The sequence below is a fragment of the Oryctolagus cuniculus genome, chromosome 7, assembly GCF_964237555.1.
Source record: "Oryctolagus cuniculus chromosome 7, mOryCun1.1, whole genome shotgun sequence".
NCBI classification, from domain to species: domain Eukaryota; kingdom Metazoa; phylum Chordata; class Mammalia; order Lagomorpha; family Leporidae; genus Oryctolagus; species Oryctolagus cuniculus.
The window spans coordinates 51,306,993-51,323,718 of NC_091438.1; the positions used below are offsets into that span (position 1 = coordinate 51,306,993).

General features: G+C 41.8%; 1 protein-coding gene across 3 annotated transcripts in view; it reads left to right on the plus strand.

Moving 5' to 3' along the window:
* The first annotated feature begins 8,982 nt into the window (after positions 1–8,982).
* WARS2 (tryptophanyl tRNA synthetase 2, mitochondrial) overlaps positions 8,983–16,726 on the plus strand; it is a 114,164-nt gene continuing 106,420 nt past the window's right edge. The window contains exon 1 of one of the 3 annotated variants that reach the window (XM_051858754.2): positions 8,983–9,252. In XM_051858754.2, coding sequence (XP_051714714.2) covers positions 9,064–9,252 — 189 coding nt within the window. In that variant the 5' untranslated portion in view covers positions 8,983–9,063. The remainder of the gene's footprint in view (positions 9,253–16,726) is intronic. The other 2 variants (XM_051858753.2, XM_002715691.5) reach the window with 2 other exon arrangements.

Genomic DNA, 16,726 nt, shown 5'->3' on the forward strand with positions numbered 1-16,726 from the left:
TGAGAGTCTAATTGGAAATCCTCTGAAAGTAATCTGACATTTCTTTCATGCATATTTTAGAATCTCTTCTATATGTTTTACTCTGAAGAGTTTGACTACAATGGGTTGTGGTGAAGAGCTTTTCTGGTCATGTCTATTAGGAGTTCTATGTGCTTCCTATACTTGGATATCCCTTTCTTTCTCCAAATTAGAGAACTTTCCTGTAATTATTTCACTAAAAAGGCCTTCTAATCCATTTTCTGCATGCCTTCAGGAAATCCCAAGACCCATATGTTGGTCTGCTTGATAGTATCTCATATATCTCCATATCTCCAACACTATTTTTTAGTTTTCTAATTTCTTCTTTTGTTTTTTTTTTTTGGTCTAACTGTAAAATTTTCAGATTTCTCTTCTAACAGATATTCTTTCTTCTGCCTCACTGATTCTGTTGCTAAGGTTTTTCACAGCTTTTTTATTTGTTATATTGAATTCTTCATTTCCAATATTTTGTTTTTTCTTTAAAATCTCAATTTCATGAGAAAAATTTTCTTTTATGTCATGTATTGATTTCTTTAGTTCGTGGATTTGCTTCTGATTACTTCTGAATAATCCTACAATCAGGCTGGTTCTGTGATGTATTGGGTAAAGCTGCCACCTGCAGTGCCAGCATCCTATATAGGTGCTGATTTGAGTCCTGGCTGCTCCACTTCTGATCCAGCTCTCTGTTATAGCCTGGGAAAGCAGTAGAAGATGGCCCAAGTGCTTGGGCCCCTGTATCCACGTGGGATACCTGAAAGAAGCTCCTGGCTTCAGATCTGCACAGCTGTGGTTGTTGCAGCCATCTGGGGAGTAAACCAGTGGATGGAAGACCTCTCTCTCTCTCTCTCTCTCTCTGCCTCTTTTAAATAAATAAATAAATCTTTTAAAAAAATTCTAAGATCAATTCTTTGAATTCCATTTCTGGCATTTCTTCATTTTTGCATTCTAGTATTAAAGTGTTGTATTCCTTTGGGGTGTCTTGTTGTCTTTCTTACTCTTATTTATTGAATTGCTGCATTTACTTTTAAGAATTGTGGAGATACTTGTTGGTTTATTTTTTTTTTCCTTGTGATTGCTTTTATCTTTGGACTATGCCTCTGTGGATTAATGGAGTGTCTCTGCTCTTTCAGAGGTATGTGCTGGTTGTGGCCAGGGAGCTCTGTTCAGTACCACAGGTTGAGGGGAATGTCTAAAGTGACTCCCAAATTGGGCATGGTAAATTTCCTCTTTTTTGTTAATCAGAGGGGAAGTTTGTTCAGCTCTGTTGGTGTAGTCTCATGCTCACCTCCTCTCCTCCAAGGAGACCAATGCCTGGGGCACTAGCCCAAGGAAGTACTATATTCATCTGCAAGAACCACAAAAGGATCCCTGTGATCCTCAGTGTGAGCACAGATCCCACAACAGTGACCCTCACCAGGGAGTCAGGGAGCCCCAAGCATGTGGAGCTCCTCACAGTGACTGCCCAAAGACCTGGTCACATGCTGCACCCTCACACACAGCCATAGTATTTTTACAGTCCCAGCACACAAGGCTCCCACAGTAATGAGCACCTATCTCTGTTAATTCTCTCAGCCAGAATCAGGCATCTCCTTTCAGCTGGCTGCTGGGCACATGGATATGAGCTGGTGCAGCTGTTATGTATGTCCAAAATGGTGCCAGCCCACTCTCAGCTAGTTACAGGGCACCAGTGCTGGTTTGATCAGGGAAAGAGAAATGTTTCTTTTTTCACCTCTAGGTTGGCAGGTATACTGTCCCCCACAGGGCTCCAAGCCAGACTCATGCCAGGCTCTTCTTACAGCTTGGGCTGTTGCAGTCTGATCTCACCTCAGTCTCCAAAGCTGGTGCTGAGGCTCTCCACTACTGGGGTCCTGAGTTGTGTGCATCCACACCCTCCACATAGATCCAAAGTGTCCCTCTAATTTGCATGGAATTTCCTCTGCTGTTTTCTCCCTAACTCTTCCCTGAGATTGTACTCTCTCTACGTTTTTTTTAACTCTCTTCCCCTAGACTAGCGCAGTAAGCTCCCTCCATATTCTGCCATCTTGGTGCCTCATGACCCAAAGAATGATTTTAAAAAAAGAAATGTGTATAGATAGCATATACTGTTTACAACCATCCCATCTAGAAGATAGTCACGCAAAAAGACAACAAAGTAAGAAACTCTTTCAAGAATTTAATTTTGTTAATTGTTAAGTTCTATTTTCTCCATAGAATACATGTCCAAAGACTGAGGATGAACAGTGGCAATGGTGTACTTTGAAAATAGTCTATGTAGTCAGGTGTCGTGGCAGAGTTAAGTCACCTGTGATGCCAGCATCCCATATGGGTGCTGGTTTGAGTCCTGGCTGCTCTATTTTTGATCCAGCTTCCTGCTAATGGCCTGGGAAAAGTGAAGGATGGCTGCTGCCACTCATGTGGGAGAACTCTATGAAGCTCCAGGCTCCTGGCTTTAGCCTGGCTCAGCCAGGGCCACTGCAGTCGTTTGGGAAGTAAACCAGTGGATGGAAGATCTCTCTCTCTCTCTTTCCCTTTTTCTCCATAACTATGTCTTTTTTCATTTTTAAAATAGATGTATTTATTTATTCGAAAAGGCAAATTTACAGAGAAGCAGAGGCAGAGAGAGAGAGAGAGAGAGAGAGAGAGAGAGAGAGATTTTCCATCTGCTGGTCCACTCCCCAAATGGCCACAATGGCTGGAGCTGCACCAATCCAAAGCCAGGAGCCAGGAGCTTCTTCTGGGTCTCTCATATGGGTGCAGGGGCACTTGTGCCATCTTCTACTGCTTTCCCAGGCCATAGCAGAGAGCTAGATCAGAAGAGGGGCAGCTGGATCTTGAACTGACATCTATGTGGGTTGCTGGCACTGCAGGCAGCAGCTTTACCCACTATGCCACAGTGCTGGCTCCTGTAACTCTGTCTTAAAAGTCTAATTCTCCAAAATTAGTCTTTTGTTTTTAAAGATATATTTCTTTATTTGAAAGAGTTAAAAAGAAAGGGAGTGAGAGAGAGAGAGCTCAGAGATCTCACATCCTCGGATTCATTCTCCAAATGGCCGCAAGGCTGGGCCAGGAAGAAGACAGGGGCCAGGAGGTTTTACCACGTCTCCCATGTGGGTGGCATGGGCCCAAGCCTTTGGGCCATCCCCTCTGCTGCTTTTCACAGGCCATTAGGAGGGAGAAGGATTGGAAGTGAAGCAGCCGAGAATCCAACTGGTGCCCATTTGTTACGCTGGTATTGCAGGCAGCGGCTTTATTCACTACACCACAACAGTGCCCCCCCCCCCAATTATTCTATTGTAAATCCACATATAAGGGAGAAATTCTCTGTCTCCTCTAAAGACCTGTTCTAGAATGTTGAAACAGTAGTCTGAAAGAATATGGAGAGAAAACACGACATAGGAACAGGAATTGTAGGGCCTGTAACACTCCTATACAATCAGTCCTCCTCCTGATCCTACAACTATAAAAGTAACTATAAAAGTAATGGGGTCGTGATCAATACATGTAAATCATTCACTGAGGTCTGCTCTGACTTTAGCCCCTCTACCCACCTTCTCCTAACCCCAATAAAGATGCCATTGCTCTTGAGTACTGTCAGAGACCACCACATGGCCTGAATTCTGTTAAAGGCCTAAATTTCAGAGACTACCGTATGGCCTGAATTCTGCTGAAGGCATTCTTGTGCAGACTGCAATGGTGATGGGTCAAGTTATGTTAACAATGGCAAAAGTCATTTGACATGATGCTGAAGCAGCTAAGGAAATGTTGTGGGCTCCGGTAAAGAGCAAGGGAGAAATTCATCCCAGTTAATAATTAGTCTCTCTCAAGATTCCTCCATACTGTGGTTGTTCTCTTAATCCCAAATTCCAAATGAACAAGTCTTTCCTGTAAAAACCAAAACTCCCCACTGTTCCTTGTTTCCCTATGTTTGTAAACTTCTTCATCATGAAATCCTGTTTTCACAAAACTGCACATTTTTAATGATTAATCGCTGTCATTTGATAATAAATACTTGGAGTAACCAGACATTTTGGCCTCTACTTCTGCATCTACCTTTAGCAGCAGTGTCCCCTGGTTTCCCCACATTAAAATCTCTAATCTGAGTCTGCTTCCTTTACCTATGCGATGTCGCTCCTCTTTTTGGTTAACCTGACACGCTGCCATGCTGGATGCAGCAGAGTAAGAAACAGTGTTCTTAGGGCAAGAAGTTAAATTTGGCAACCCAAAAACTGTTGCCTTGTCCCTTAATTTTAAGGAAATGGTACCCTGAGGACAATCTCATTTTTGCTATTTACATCACCGTCTCTCTGGATTTTGTTGAATGGAACTGTCTAGAAAGAGTGATGCTGCCCTTAAAATTCCTAAGTAGCAGCTGGCATTGTGGCATAGCAGATTCAGGCATTGCCTGCAAGGCCAGCATCCCATATGGGTGCCAGTTTGAGTCCCAGCTGCCCCACTTCTGATCCAGTTCCCTGCTACTGCACCTGAGAAAAAACAGCAGCAGATGGCCCTAGTGATTGAGCCCCTTCACCTATGTGGAAGACTCTGATGAATCTCCTGGCTCCTGGCTTCAGCCTGGCCTGGCCCCAGCTGTTGCAGTCATTTGGGGAGTGAATCAGCAGACAGAGGAGATCTCTTCCCTCCTCTCTCTTGCTCCTTTTCACTGTAACACTGCATTTCAAACAAATCAATCTTTAAAAAAAATTCTAAGTAGTCTACCTAAACACAAGCCATATCTTCTGCTTACTGTCCTCAGATGATGATGCTTCGCCCCAAAACTACAAGAGAAAGACAGTGTCTTCTGACATTGGTGTAAAGAAATGAGAGCATCATCCTTTTAAAAATCAGGCATGTACTTGTTTTGACTTTTAAGCCTGACAAAAAGATCTGGCTATAAGTGAAACATGCCCCAACTTGGAGCAGCCTAGCCTAAGCTTCTCCGACTTTACAGTGGTGTCTTTCAAAGTAGAGCACTGGTCTGCAGATTGAGGTTCTTTCTAGTCCTGCTGTTTCTCTGTTGTATGATTTTAGCCAAAGTACTTAAAGCTATTGACCAATCACATCAATTCCAAAATGAAGAGTAGAGATACAGTTAAGCCAAAAGTGAAAAAGAATACTGTCTAGATCATTATTACAGTTTCCTATATAGTTGACTTGTAAGTTTTCTCACTCTAGGTTTCTCATTTTGATTTGGGTCTTTATAACAGGTCCATCACAAACAGTATAACTAGTAAACTGTAGCTGCACTGCCATAATTATGAAACAAAAGGTTTGCTTCTATTATAAAATCTTCTTCTCTAGATTTGAAAGACATATTCAATATAAATGAAAGGTCAGGGGCAAATGGATTGTGTTTTAAGTAAGTTTTGAATACAACTGCCATTTAGTCTTTGCAGTCTGCAAAATTTTTCTTTAAGTGGATAAATGTGTAGCGGCAACTCTCTGTTACCTTGATCAGCATCTAATACCAGCCTGACACTTGGAATTAAATTAGAGAAACAAAATTGGATACTTTGAGACTTGAGGGCTGATTATACTACTAGAGCTAAGAGTGGATTTAAACTCTTCCCTTATCCCATTTAAATCTAACTAGGTATAAACTCTCCATTACTGAGGAACAGAGGTGTGTCTGCAGAGGTGGAGGCTCCCCTTGATGTTCTTGGACAAGGAAACCTAATCCTTTCTTCTGACACAGATGGTTGCAATAGAAACCGTTCCCCAACTGCCAGTCTGGTTTTAATCTGTCATTTCTAGCAAGAGGATTTGCAAGCAATGTGAAGGACAGAGCAAAATTACCAGAGCTTAGTATAAAATAAAAGTGTTGATGAGAAATCAAACTTTAAGCAAGCATTCAAAATTGTGAGTATGAACATATGCAGACATACGGTGATGCTAAAGGTATAGTACTATAAAATTTTTCATTTTAAGTATACTAAAGACTATTTTTAATATGACATTTTAATCTCACTCTACTAAGGTTTGTCAGCTCATCCAAATGATAGCAGGGGTAAAATACTGTCATTAAACACAGTGGTGCTTCATACATTTATTTATTTTCATTTTATTTAAAAGGGAGAGATAAAAAGCGAATCTCTTTCATCCACTGGTTCATTCCCCAAACACCTACAATAGCCCAGAGTAGGCCAAATAGCAGAGCTTCATTTGAACAATACTATTGGAAAATGAGGTATTCCATAGGTGAATTTTCCATAACCAACTGACCACTGCATAATGCAAACTTACAAAACATTTTATGGAAAAATTCAAAAGTGTATTATAGATTTTCTTTGAAGATACACTGAATAACATATAATCTTTCCTTGAAGTCTTAGTAATTATTATTAAAAGCACTTATTAAAATAAGCTAGATAGCTCACCACTGTTTCTCTTAGAAGACGGTGAGCTTTGGGGTCACACCATTCCCAACACCAGAATACTACTATGAAAATGTGTCAAAGTACACAGAACCGACTCACTTATAATAGGCCCAGTGTCTTTTCTGCCTTCAATCTTCCTTCTGGCTGTTGGAAGCCATCAATCTCTGATAATTAATTGTAGAATTTGTTAAATTCATATTTGTGGGGCCAGCGCTATGACACAGTGGGTTAACGCCTGGGCCTGAAGCTACGGCATCCTATATAGGCACCGGTTCTAGTTCCGGCTGCTCTTCTTCTGACCCAGCTCTCTGCTATGGCCTGGGAAAGCAGTGGAGGATGGCCCAGGTCCTTGGGCCCCTGGGCCTGCGTGGGAGACCCGGGGGAAGCTCCTGGCTTCGGATGGGCGCAGTTCCGGCCGTTGCGGCCATCTGGGGAGTGAACCATCGGATGGAAGACCCCTCTCTCTCTGCCTCTCCTCTCTCTGTGTAACTCTTGACTTTCAAATAAATAAATAAATCTTTTAAAAATTCATATTTCCATTTTTTTTTTTTTTTTTGACAGGCAGAGTGGACAGTGAGAGAGAGACAGAGAGAAAGGTCTTCCTTTGCCGTTGGTTCACCCTCCAATGGCCGCCACGGCCGGCGCGCTGCGGCCGGCGCACCGCGCTGATCCGATGGCAGGAGCCAGGAGCCAGGTGCTTTTTCCTGGTCTCCCATGGGGTGCAGGGCCCAAGCACCTGGGCCATCCTCCACTGCACTCCCGGGCCACAGCAGAGGGCTGGCCTGGAAGAGGGGCAACCGGGACAGAATCCGGCGCCCCGACCGGGACTAGAACCCGGTGTGCCGGCGCCGCTAGGCGGAGGATTAGCCTAGTGAGCCGCGGCGCCGGCTCATATTTCCATTTAAAATGTGTGACTTATTTGCATAAGGCACTACTCTAGGGGCTGGAGGAACTGTAAGACTTAAGAAATACCATATAGCCCTCATCCAGGAAGCAACCAAGCTATCTTGAGTGACAGCTGAGAGGCACCAGATCACCACCACAGCAATGAAACACAATTTATTACTTCACTGAAGTCTTGAAGTTTGTAAATAATTTTCTTTATAAAATTAAGGTACTGAAGTGATCAAATCTGGGTTCTGATATACTTTCTTTAGTGGGAATATGTCTCAGAAATGTCCCCCCCCACACACAAAAAAAATACCACCAGTGGAATATGTCTCAGCAGATAAGACTAAGAATTACTGCTTGAGGAAAAGTGGATGCATCCTTTGACAGCTCTTGGTGCTGTTTGGTTGCTAGGTTTTATCTTGCAATCTGAATGGCTGCGGAGGCCAGAAGTTTAACCTTGCTAATTTCTAGTCATAAAATCTAATTAATACAACTGCAAAAAAAGGCTATATTGCAATGCTTTAGGTATGAGTGCCAAACGTTTAAGGCATTTATAAAACTGCATTTCACAATGTGTACTTCTTATCACTTTCCCTCGCAAGATCTCTTTCCTGGGAATTCAGTACTAACACATTCTTTAGATTCTCTTACAACTCTCAGTTATTTTTGAAAATTTCCATCATCTGACGTTTTTATGTTACACACCCTATCTGGTGGCCCTAAAGATTCCCTTGGTTTCAAAGACCACATTTTGCAGTTCAAACCTCTCTCCTGAGGTCCAGACCCATGTATCTATCTAATGGGCATCACATTTGCAAATACTGCAAGCACTCCAAATTTTAACCAACAAAACCAAAACGAATCTGTTTTACTGAAGAATAAAACTTGATTTCTTTAAGTGTTTTTTCCTTCATCGCTAGAATTCCTCATCTGATCGCATCTAAATTAAACCGATTATGCTTGAATTTCACCAGTACGCTGTACATTTATGAGATTTTTACAGTACGGTTTCAAGTTTCATCTTACCCTGCTAGATGTCAGCTCCTTAACTGAGCAGGCGTCTCTCACACAACTTACCTCCTTGTAACTTCCAATATTAGCTCAATAGATCAATACAACAAAACACATACAGGAATTCTGACACACCTCTTCCAGTTATATATTTACTGAAAGACAATCTGTCTGGAAGTCTTGTAGGTGCACTAAGAGAAGCAGAGCTGTATCAACCCTTCTTAATATTTCAATCCAGGACACAACACGATTTCTTTCACAAAGTATCTGCTTCCGGAAGCCTTCCCGGACCGGGCTGAAGCACCACACTCCTATCGCCCTTCCCTCTCCGCCTCCAAACTTGGGGGATTGCTTCTACAGCACCAAAAACAGTGCGCATCCTCTATTCATCTGCTGTCTTACTGGCCCGCACACCTCCTGAAGGGCATGCACATTCCCCTGTCTGCATTTAGGGCCTGGCTGCTGGTAGGGGTCAACAAAGTTTGCATACTGAATGAATTTATGAGTCCTCAGGTGTCTTCATAAGACTCACGCCCTCTAAAAGGTCGCACTCCGAGAAAAACTCCTTTAAAGCTGCCTCTAAATGGCTAGGCCCGCTCAACCTACTCGACTTTCTTCGCCGTCTGAAATCTGCTACGCACATTCGCGACACAGAACCCCCTCACACCTGTGGTAAGACTCCACGGAAAACTTAAGCCAGGCTCCACCCCATTCCTGACCCAACCTGCTCCGCAGACAACTTTCTCCAGCACTGGCGTGCCCTGAGGGTATGCGCACGAGCATGCGCAGCAACCAAAAAGTGCTCGGGATTCTGACTGGCTCGCTGAGCAAACGTCATTCGGGAAAAGACCGCTCCGCCCTTCTCAAGATGGCGCTGCACTCAATGCGGAAGGCCCGCGGGTGCTGGAGCTTCATCCGGGCACTTCATAAAGGACCCGAAGCTGCTTCCGTTCCCCAGGTAACAGAAGCCGGCCCTTTCCCGCTGGTTTCCCATCCCGCGAGGTCCTTCTCATCTGCTTTCTCTCCGTCCACTTATTTCTCTCTTCCTGCTTCCTCGGAAGGCAGAGCCATTTCTTTCCCAAGAGCATGTCGCCTAGGACTGCTCTCTTACTCGGGGAGTGGCGACGTTGCGTGGCTACGTGATGGCGTGACGCTCTGCTAGCGGAGCGCGACACCGCCGCTGTTGCTAGGCAACGCAGGAAGCCAGACTCGGCTCGGGTGACGTGGGCAGTGACCAGAGACTAGATAATTCCGGGACTGTTCTTAGGGTCCCATTGCTGTTTTTATCTTGCTTCCCCTAACAGCGGGCCAGCGGACCTGTTAGGAATTGGGCCATTTAGGTCGGTACCTCTCCCTGGCATTGCGGTACTTGACCGAGCGTCAGCGCGTCTTCCACTCTGGTTCTTCCTCTTTGAGCGGATTAGTTTGGCTAAGGGTGTCCGCTTGCCCTGAACTTGACATGTGCTTACAGCACGACCCGTCAGTATTTGCACTTTTACCTTCGTGCCCAGAAACGGTGACGAGGGTGGGGAGGACCCTGTCGCTCATTTAAGTGTGTTCTCGGGGATAACTTATTTGACGTACATTATCTAGAGATATTTTCTGGGAACTAGAAACTTGAGGCCTGATGGTTATTGGGTAATTTCTCGGCATCCTTGCCTATTCGTTGCTATAATGCGTGGGTTTGAGGGTGTCTTGTAACTGGTGTACTGGAAAGAGCACCAGACTGATGGTTAAGAAGCTGAGCGTCAAGGGCTGCACCTGCCACGAGCTAGCTGTGTAACATGAAAAGTCACAATCGCTGGACCGTTTCTTTTCCTTCAAGCTTTGGAAAATCTGTGCCTCTGTGATTATGGGGCCCAAATATGATAGTGCTGTGATTATGGAAATCAAGATTTAAGTTCAGCTTAGTTTTCTGAACGTCCCACGAATTACTTCATATTCTGAACTTCTGTTTTCTCCATTGGTGTGAGCCTCACAAGATTCTTGTGAGGGTCAAGAACATACTGCAGCAGAGAATTCTTTTTCGAGATACAACTATTCAGTATTATTTTAATCAGGTGGTGGTGTTAGCTAAGAGTTGATTTTAAAATCTACCAACTACTTCTCTCCTTGAAGTTTGAGGGTTTCATTGTGCACAGCCTGAATTAATTGATTATGTATAGCTAATAGGATATTGAAGCTTATGCTAAGAAACTTAATCTTAGACCCAAACTTTCCCTCATTCCAAACTATAGGATGTCATGGGAATAAAGAATCAAAAAGAAAAAAAGAAGAAAAATTGAAACCCACTAGTAATTGCCCAGGAAAGTTTAGGGCACTAAATCTTTAAAGATGCTGAAGAAAACATTTCTTAAGCCTCTACTGTTGTTTTGGTGGTATTTATTATTTAGTGGTATAATATTAATCAAGTATTAATCTAGATCGTTTCAAGGTGTAGAGTTTCCAGAGCAGATTAGTATTTCCTAACCTTTAATTTAGCTTTGAGTAGAATACGGAATAAAATGTTAAAGTATTTTTAAGTCTAAATCTACATACAATTTAAGTCATTAAAAATGTGGTTTGGGTAGGTGTTTGGCCTAGCTGTTAAGACCTCCCATATCCCATATCAAGAGTGCTTAGGTTAGAGTCTTGCTTCCACTCCCAATTCCAGCTTCTTGCTAATGTGCGCTCTGGAGGGCAGCAGGTAATGGCTTAGGTAGTTGGGTCCCTGACACATACGTGGGAGACCTGAATTGAGTTCCTTGCTTTGATCTAGCCCAGCCTGCCCATTTCAGGCATCAGGAGAGTGAACCAACAAATGGGAGGCTCCGTCTCTCTCTCAAATTTTTAAAAAGCCTTTCAAAAATATTATGTGAAAGATTAATGTCTTTTGAAAGACCAGTTGAGGAAATATAAAAAAATTATATTTATGGTGTGGTTATAATTTTGTTTACATAGAGATAGTTTTATAAATAGGTATACAGAAAAAGACCAGAAGGAAACCATTCTTAATTATTTGTTTTGGTTTGGTCTTCCTAAATAGTGGATTAAAAGTGATTTTTCTTTAAGCATTCTCTATTTTTCACATGTTCTAAATTGAAGTTATATCACTTTCATAACCATAAAAAGTTTTGAAAGCATAAATCTCTATAGAAATCTTCAGTCATTAATACTGTTTGTGATATTTTAAGTTTCTGAAAGAGATACTTGTCCCACAGTGCTGTTATTAAAATGGTCTTAGAAAAGGACTACTAAAAATTTATGGCTCCTTTTCCTGTGTGTATCTTCTTTTTCTCTTGAAAAGCTTTCTTTGAAGTCAAAGGGATTTTGTGAACAGATGTAGAAATATGTGAAGGAAGAATTGGATTCTTAAACCAGATGCATTAGACGTTTTTATGACATCTCATAACCTTTGTAGAAAACAAAAATTATTTTGCAAGAGCATGGTATAGTTGAAAGAAATGTATATTTATCATATGAATGATATTATCAAAAACCCAGAAATGGCAAGTTCCTTGTTATTAGTTTTGGCTGTGCAGACTTACTCCCTGAGGTCAGAGACAGAGGTAGGAGAGCCACGCCAGTGTTCTGTTAGAAGCTGTGACTGATGGAGTGTTGTGATTCCTAACTTATTTTAATGTTGTTGGGATTTATTTTTAAAAAATCATGGATAAAAAGCTTGGCATTGACAATCTTTAGTTATAGCAAATCCAGGCTTTTCCCTCTCAATGGTAGATGTAAACTCAAGTTAAAAATTAAAAAACAGAGAGAAAACAGGAATAACAGTGTATCATGCCATATTCATTATGGTATACCTACAATTTGTATGAAAATGGTTTATTTTGCCAGGTGTTGCCTGACAGAAAACTGTTGAAATGTGACAAGAGGAATGAACATCTGATGTTATGTTTAAATGCTGATGGTATTAGATAAATTTCCGCCTGTCATCATTGGCCAAACACAGAGTCCATACTTCTTTAAGCACTAATTCATGATTGTGTTATGCAAGCAGTGAAATATTAATGGTTAGTAGATTTTTACAAGAATATTTATAATCATTCAGTTGAAATATAAAAACGTCTGCATTTTATTGCAGTTGAACAGCCTGCTTCATTATTCGCTGTCCCCAGCCTAGATCTGACCAGAATTAACACACTGTTCCTGCTGTTCACGATCATTCAGTCTGACTCTTAGATGCAGGAATCATGCCTGCAAAAAGCAAGCATTGTCTTAAATGTATTAAATGTTTGATTTTTATTCTCTTGTATTCTCACAGCAACTTTTTTTTTTGAAAGAGCAACTTTCATTTCAAAATATTTTTATTTACAAAGTTGCAAAATATTTACAGAGAATTCCTGTATACGCTTCACCAACCTTTGCCTTGAATAATCATAATGATCAAAATCATGCAACTTAACACTGATACAGTACTGTTAACGAAGTTAGCTATAGATCTGGTTCACGTTTCACCAGCTTTGTCATTAGTCCTTTCGCTGGTCCAGGATCAAATCCAGGACTATACACTGCATTCAGTTGTCATTTCTCCTCCAATCTGTGACAACCCCTCTCTTCCATGACTTTGCCCATTTTGAACCATCCTGGTCAGTTACATCTCTCACATGGATAGTTAGAGTGACATCATGCATTTGAGCAAGAAAACCACAGAAGAGGTGTTCCTAACAGGGCTTTATGGCAAGTATTAGCACATATTTTTAACAGGAGGACATAGGCTTTAGATAATGATTTTCCCACAGTTAAATAGTGGTGAAATTAGGATTGTAAAATTTACTGCATTTGGCAATTAGTAAGAGATTTGTTTTTGTGCAAAAAAAAAAAATGAAATCCATACATTGTTTTTCTTAATATGCATTTTCTTTTTTAAACATTTATTTATTTATTTATTATAAAAGAGATACAGAGAGAAAGAGAGAGAGAGAGATTGAGAGATCTATCTTCCTTCCACTTGTTTGCTCCCAGATGACTACAACAGCCAGGGCTGGGCCAGGCCGAAAGCGTGAGCCAAGAGCTTCATCTGGATGTCCCAAGTTGATGGCAGGGCCCCAAACTCTTGGGCCACCTTCCATTGTTTCCCCAGGCCACCAACAGGGAGCTAGACCAGAAGTGGAGCAGCTGGGTCTCAAACGGCACCCTTATGAGATGCTGACATTTTAGGTGGCAGCTTTATGCACTAGCCATAATACCTGTCCCCATATTGCACATTTTCTGTGAACTTTTTGAAGACCCCGCGTGTTGGAGTCATCAGCATTGCATGTTTTCAGGACCTGCCGTGGTCATCCAGGAATTTTGCTAATCCATCACTGTTTCCTTTTGAGCAGACAATGTCATTTACTGTGCTTTTCCTAAATAATAAATACACGGATACCTTGGAGATATTACAAGTTTGATTGCAACCACCATGATTAAGCAAATAATCACAATAAAGTAAGTCACACAATTTTTTTTTGTTTCCCAGTGCATATCAGTTATATTTACACTACACTGTAATCTGTGAAACATGTCATAGCATTATATCTAAAAACAACAGAGTTCATTTCTTAATTTAAAAATACTTTATTGAGGTGTGGGCATTTGACCTAGCAGTTAAAACATCTGTGTCTCATGTAAGAGTGCCTGGGTTTGATAACTGGCTGTACGCCTGACTCCATCTTCCTGTGAATGTAGGCCCTAGGAAGCAGCAGGTGATGGCTCAAGTAACTGAGCTCCTGAAACCCACATGGGAGACTGTATTAGTTCCTGGCTCCTGGCTTCATTCCAGCCCAGTGCTGGTCATTGCAGGCATTTGGCTGGGAGCTCTCTGGCTGGCTGGCTGTCTTTGTCTCTCTGACTCTCAAATAATAAATAAAAATTTTTAAATGTGGTTTATTACTAATAAAAATACTAATGATCATCTGAGCCTTCAGTGAGTCACGATCTTTTTGCTGGGGAGGTGGCTCAGCTTGGTGTTAATGGCTGCTGACTGATCAGGATGGTGGTTACTGAAGGCCGGGGTGGCTATGATGATTTCTTAAAGTATGAAAACGGTGAAGTGTGTGTATTAATAGGCTCCTCGTTTCGTGAAGGAGTTCTCTGTAGATTGACAGGATTTTACCCACAAAATTGGAATCATTCCTCTCAAACCCTGCCACTGTCTTCTCACCTGAGCTAATGGGATATTCTGCATCCTTTGTAGTCATTTCGTGATGTTCACAGCATCTTTACCGGGGGTAGATTTCATCTCAGGAAACCACTTTCTTGGCTCATCTGTATGAAGCAACTCGTCATCCGTTAAGATTTTTCTTGTGAGACTGCAGCAGTGCAGCCACATTGTTGGGCTCTGTTTCCGAAGCTGGGTCCCTTGCTGTTTCCACCACATCTGCAGTGACTTTCTCTACTCGAGTCTTAAACCCCTTGAATTCATACAGGGGTTGGAATCCGTTCTTCTAAACCCCCATTAATGTTGATATTTTTACCTCTGCCCATGAACTACAAATGTTCTTAATGGTGAATCTTTTCCAAAAGTTTTAAATGTGCCCAGATTCATCAGAGGAATCACTATGGCAGCTGTAACCTTAGAAACATATTTCTTACATAATAAGACTTGAGTCACAAAATTAGTTTTTGATCCTTGGCTGCAGAATAAATGTTGTGCTAGAAAGCATGAAAACAATACTAATCTCATGGCCCACCTCCATCAGAGCTCTTGGATGACTAGGTGCATTGTCAGTGAGCAGTAATATTTGGAAAGGAAACTTTTTTTTCTGAGCAGTAGGTCTCAACAGTGGGCTTAAAGTATACGGTGAACCATTTTGTAGACAGATGTGCTGTCATCCAGGCTTTGTCGTTCCATTTACAGAGCACGAGGTAGATTTAGCAGAATTCTTAACGGCCCTAGGATTTTTGGAATGGTCAATGAGCATTGGCTTCAACCTAGAGTCACCAGCTGCATGAGCTCCTGACGAGAGAGTCAGCCCATCCTTGGAAGTGCTGGAGCCAGGCCTTGACTTTCCTCTTGCTCTGAAAGTCGTAGATGACATCTTCCAGTGGAAGACCTGTTTTACCTACACTGAAAATCTGTTGTTTAGTTCTGGATAACTTGCTGCAGCTTTTACATCAGCACTTGCTGCTTCACCTTGCACATTCATGTTAGTGGGATGACTTCTTTTCTTAAACCTCCTGAACCAACGTCTGCTAGCTCCAAGCTTTTCTTCTGCAGCTTCCTCATCTTTCTCAGCCTTCAGAGAATTGAAAAGAGTTAGGGGCTTACTCTGGATTAGGCCTTGTCTTACAGGAATGTTGTGGCTGGTTTGATCTTCTATCCAGGCTACTAAAGTTTCTCCGTATCAGCAATAAAACTGTTTCACTTTCTTATTATTTATATATTCACTAGGCTAGTGCTTTTTATTTCTTTGAAGAACTTTTGCTTTGCACCCACTACCTGGAGCAAGAGGCGTAGCTTTCAAACCTATCTTGACTTTTGACGTGTATTCCCCACTAATCTTAATCATTTCTAGTTTTAAGATGAGAGGCATACAACTCTTTTTTTCACTTGAACACTTACATGCCATTGTGGGATTATTAGTTGGCCTAATTTCAATACTGTTGAATAAGAGAATAGGGAGGTCCTAGGAAGCCGGAGAGGGAATACTGGTTGTTGGGGTGGTCAGAACACACACAGCATTTGTCAATTGACTTCATTGTCTTATACAGGCACAGTTTATGGCACCCCAAAATAATTACAGTAGTAGCATTAAAAAACACTGGTCACAGATCACCATGGCAGACAATACTGATGAAAAAGTCTGAACTGGTGCAAGAATTAATAAAATGTGACAAAATGAGCACAGGCTTTTGGAAAAAATGGTGCTTATAGATTTGCTTGAGGCAATGTTGTCAGAAACCTTTGTTTTGTAAAAAATGCAGTGTTTGTTAGAGTAGAAGCCACAGCCAGGAAATGCTGAAGACAGTGATGCTGCTGACCCCCAAATTCCTTATTATTGTATTTTTTGTATGACTGTGAGTTATAGAAGAACTTCCTGCAGAAGTTTACAAGTGTTTTTTGTGTCTATCCATATGTCTCAGAAAAGGAACTAGCATTTAGGTATTGGCTGCTCTTTGCTAAAGCCAGATTCTCCATACTATGCATACTTTTGATTACTTCTAATGAGAATCTTGTAGGGGTCAATGTTGTGGTGCAACAGATTAAGCCGCCACCTGCAGTGCTGGAATCCTATATGGTGCTCTGCTTCTGATCCAGCTCACTGCTAATGTGCCTGGGAAACCAGCAGAGGATGGGCTAGAACCTTGGACCCCTGCACCCACATGGGAAACCCAGAGAGGGATCCTGGCTCCTGGTTTCCACCTGCTACAACCCCAGTCATTGTGGCCATCTGGGGAGTGAACCAGAGGATATAAAAGAGAAACCATTTTTATAAAAGAGAAAGCTAAGGCTT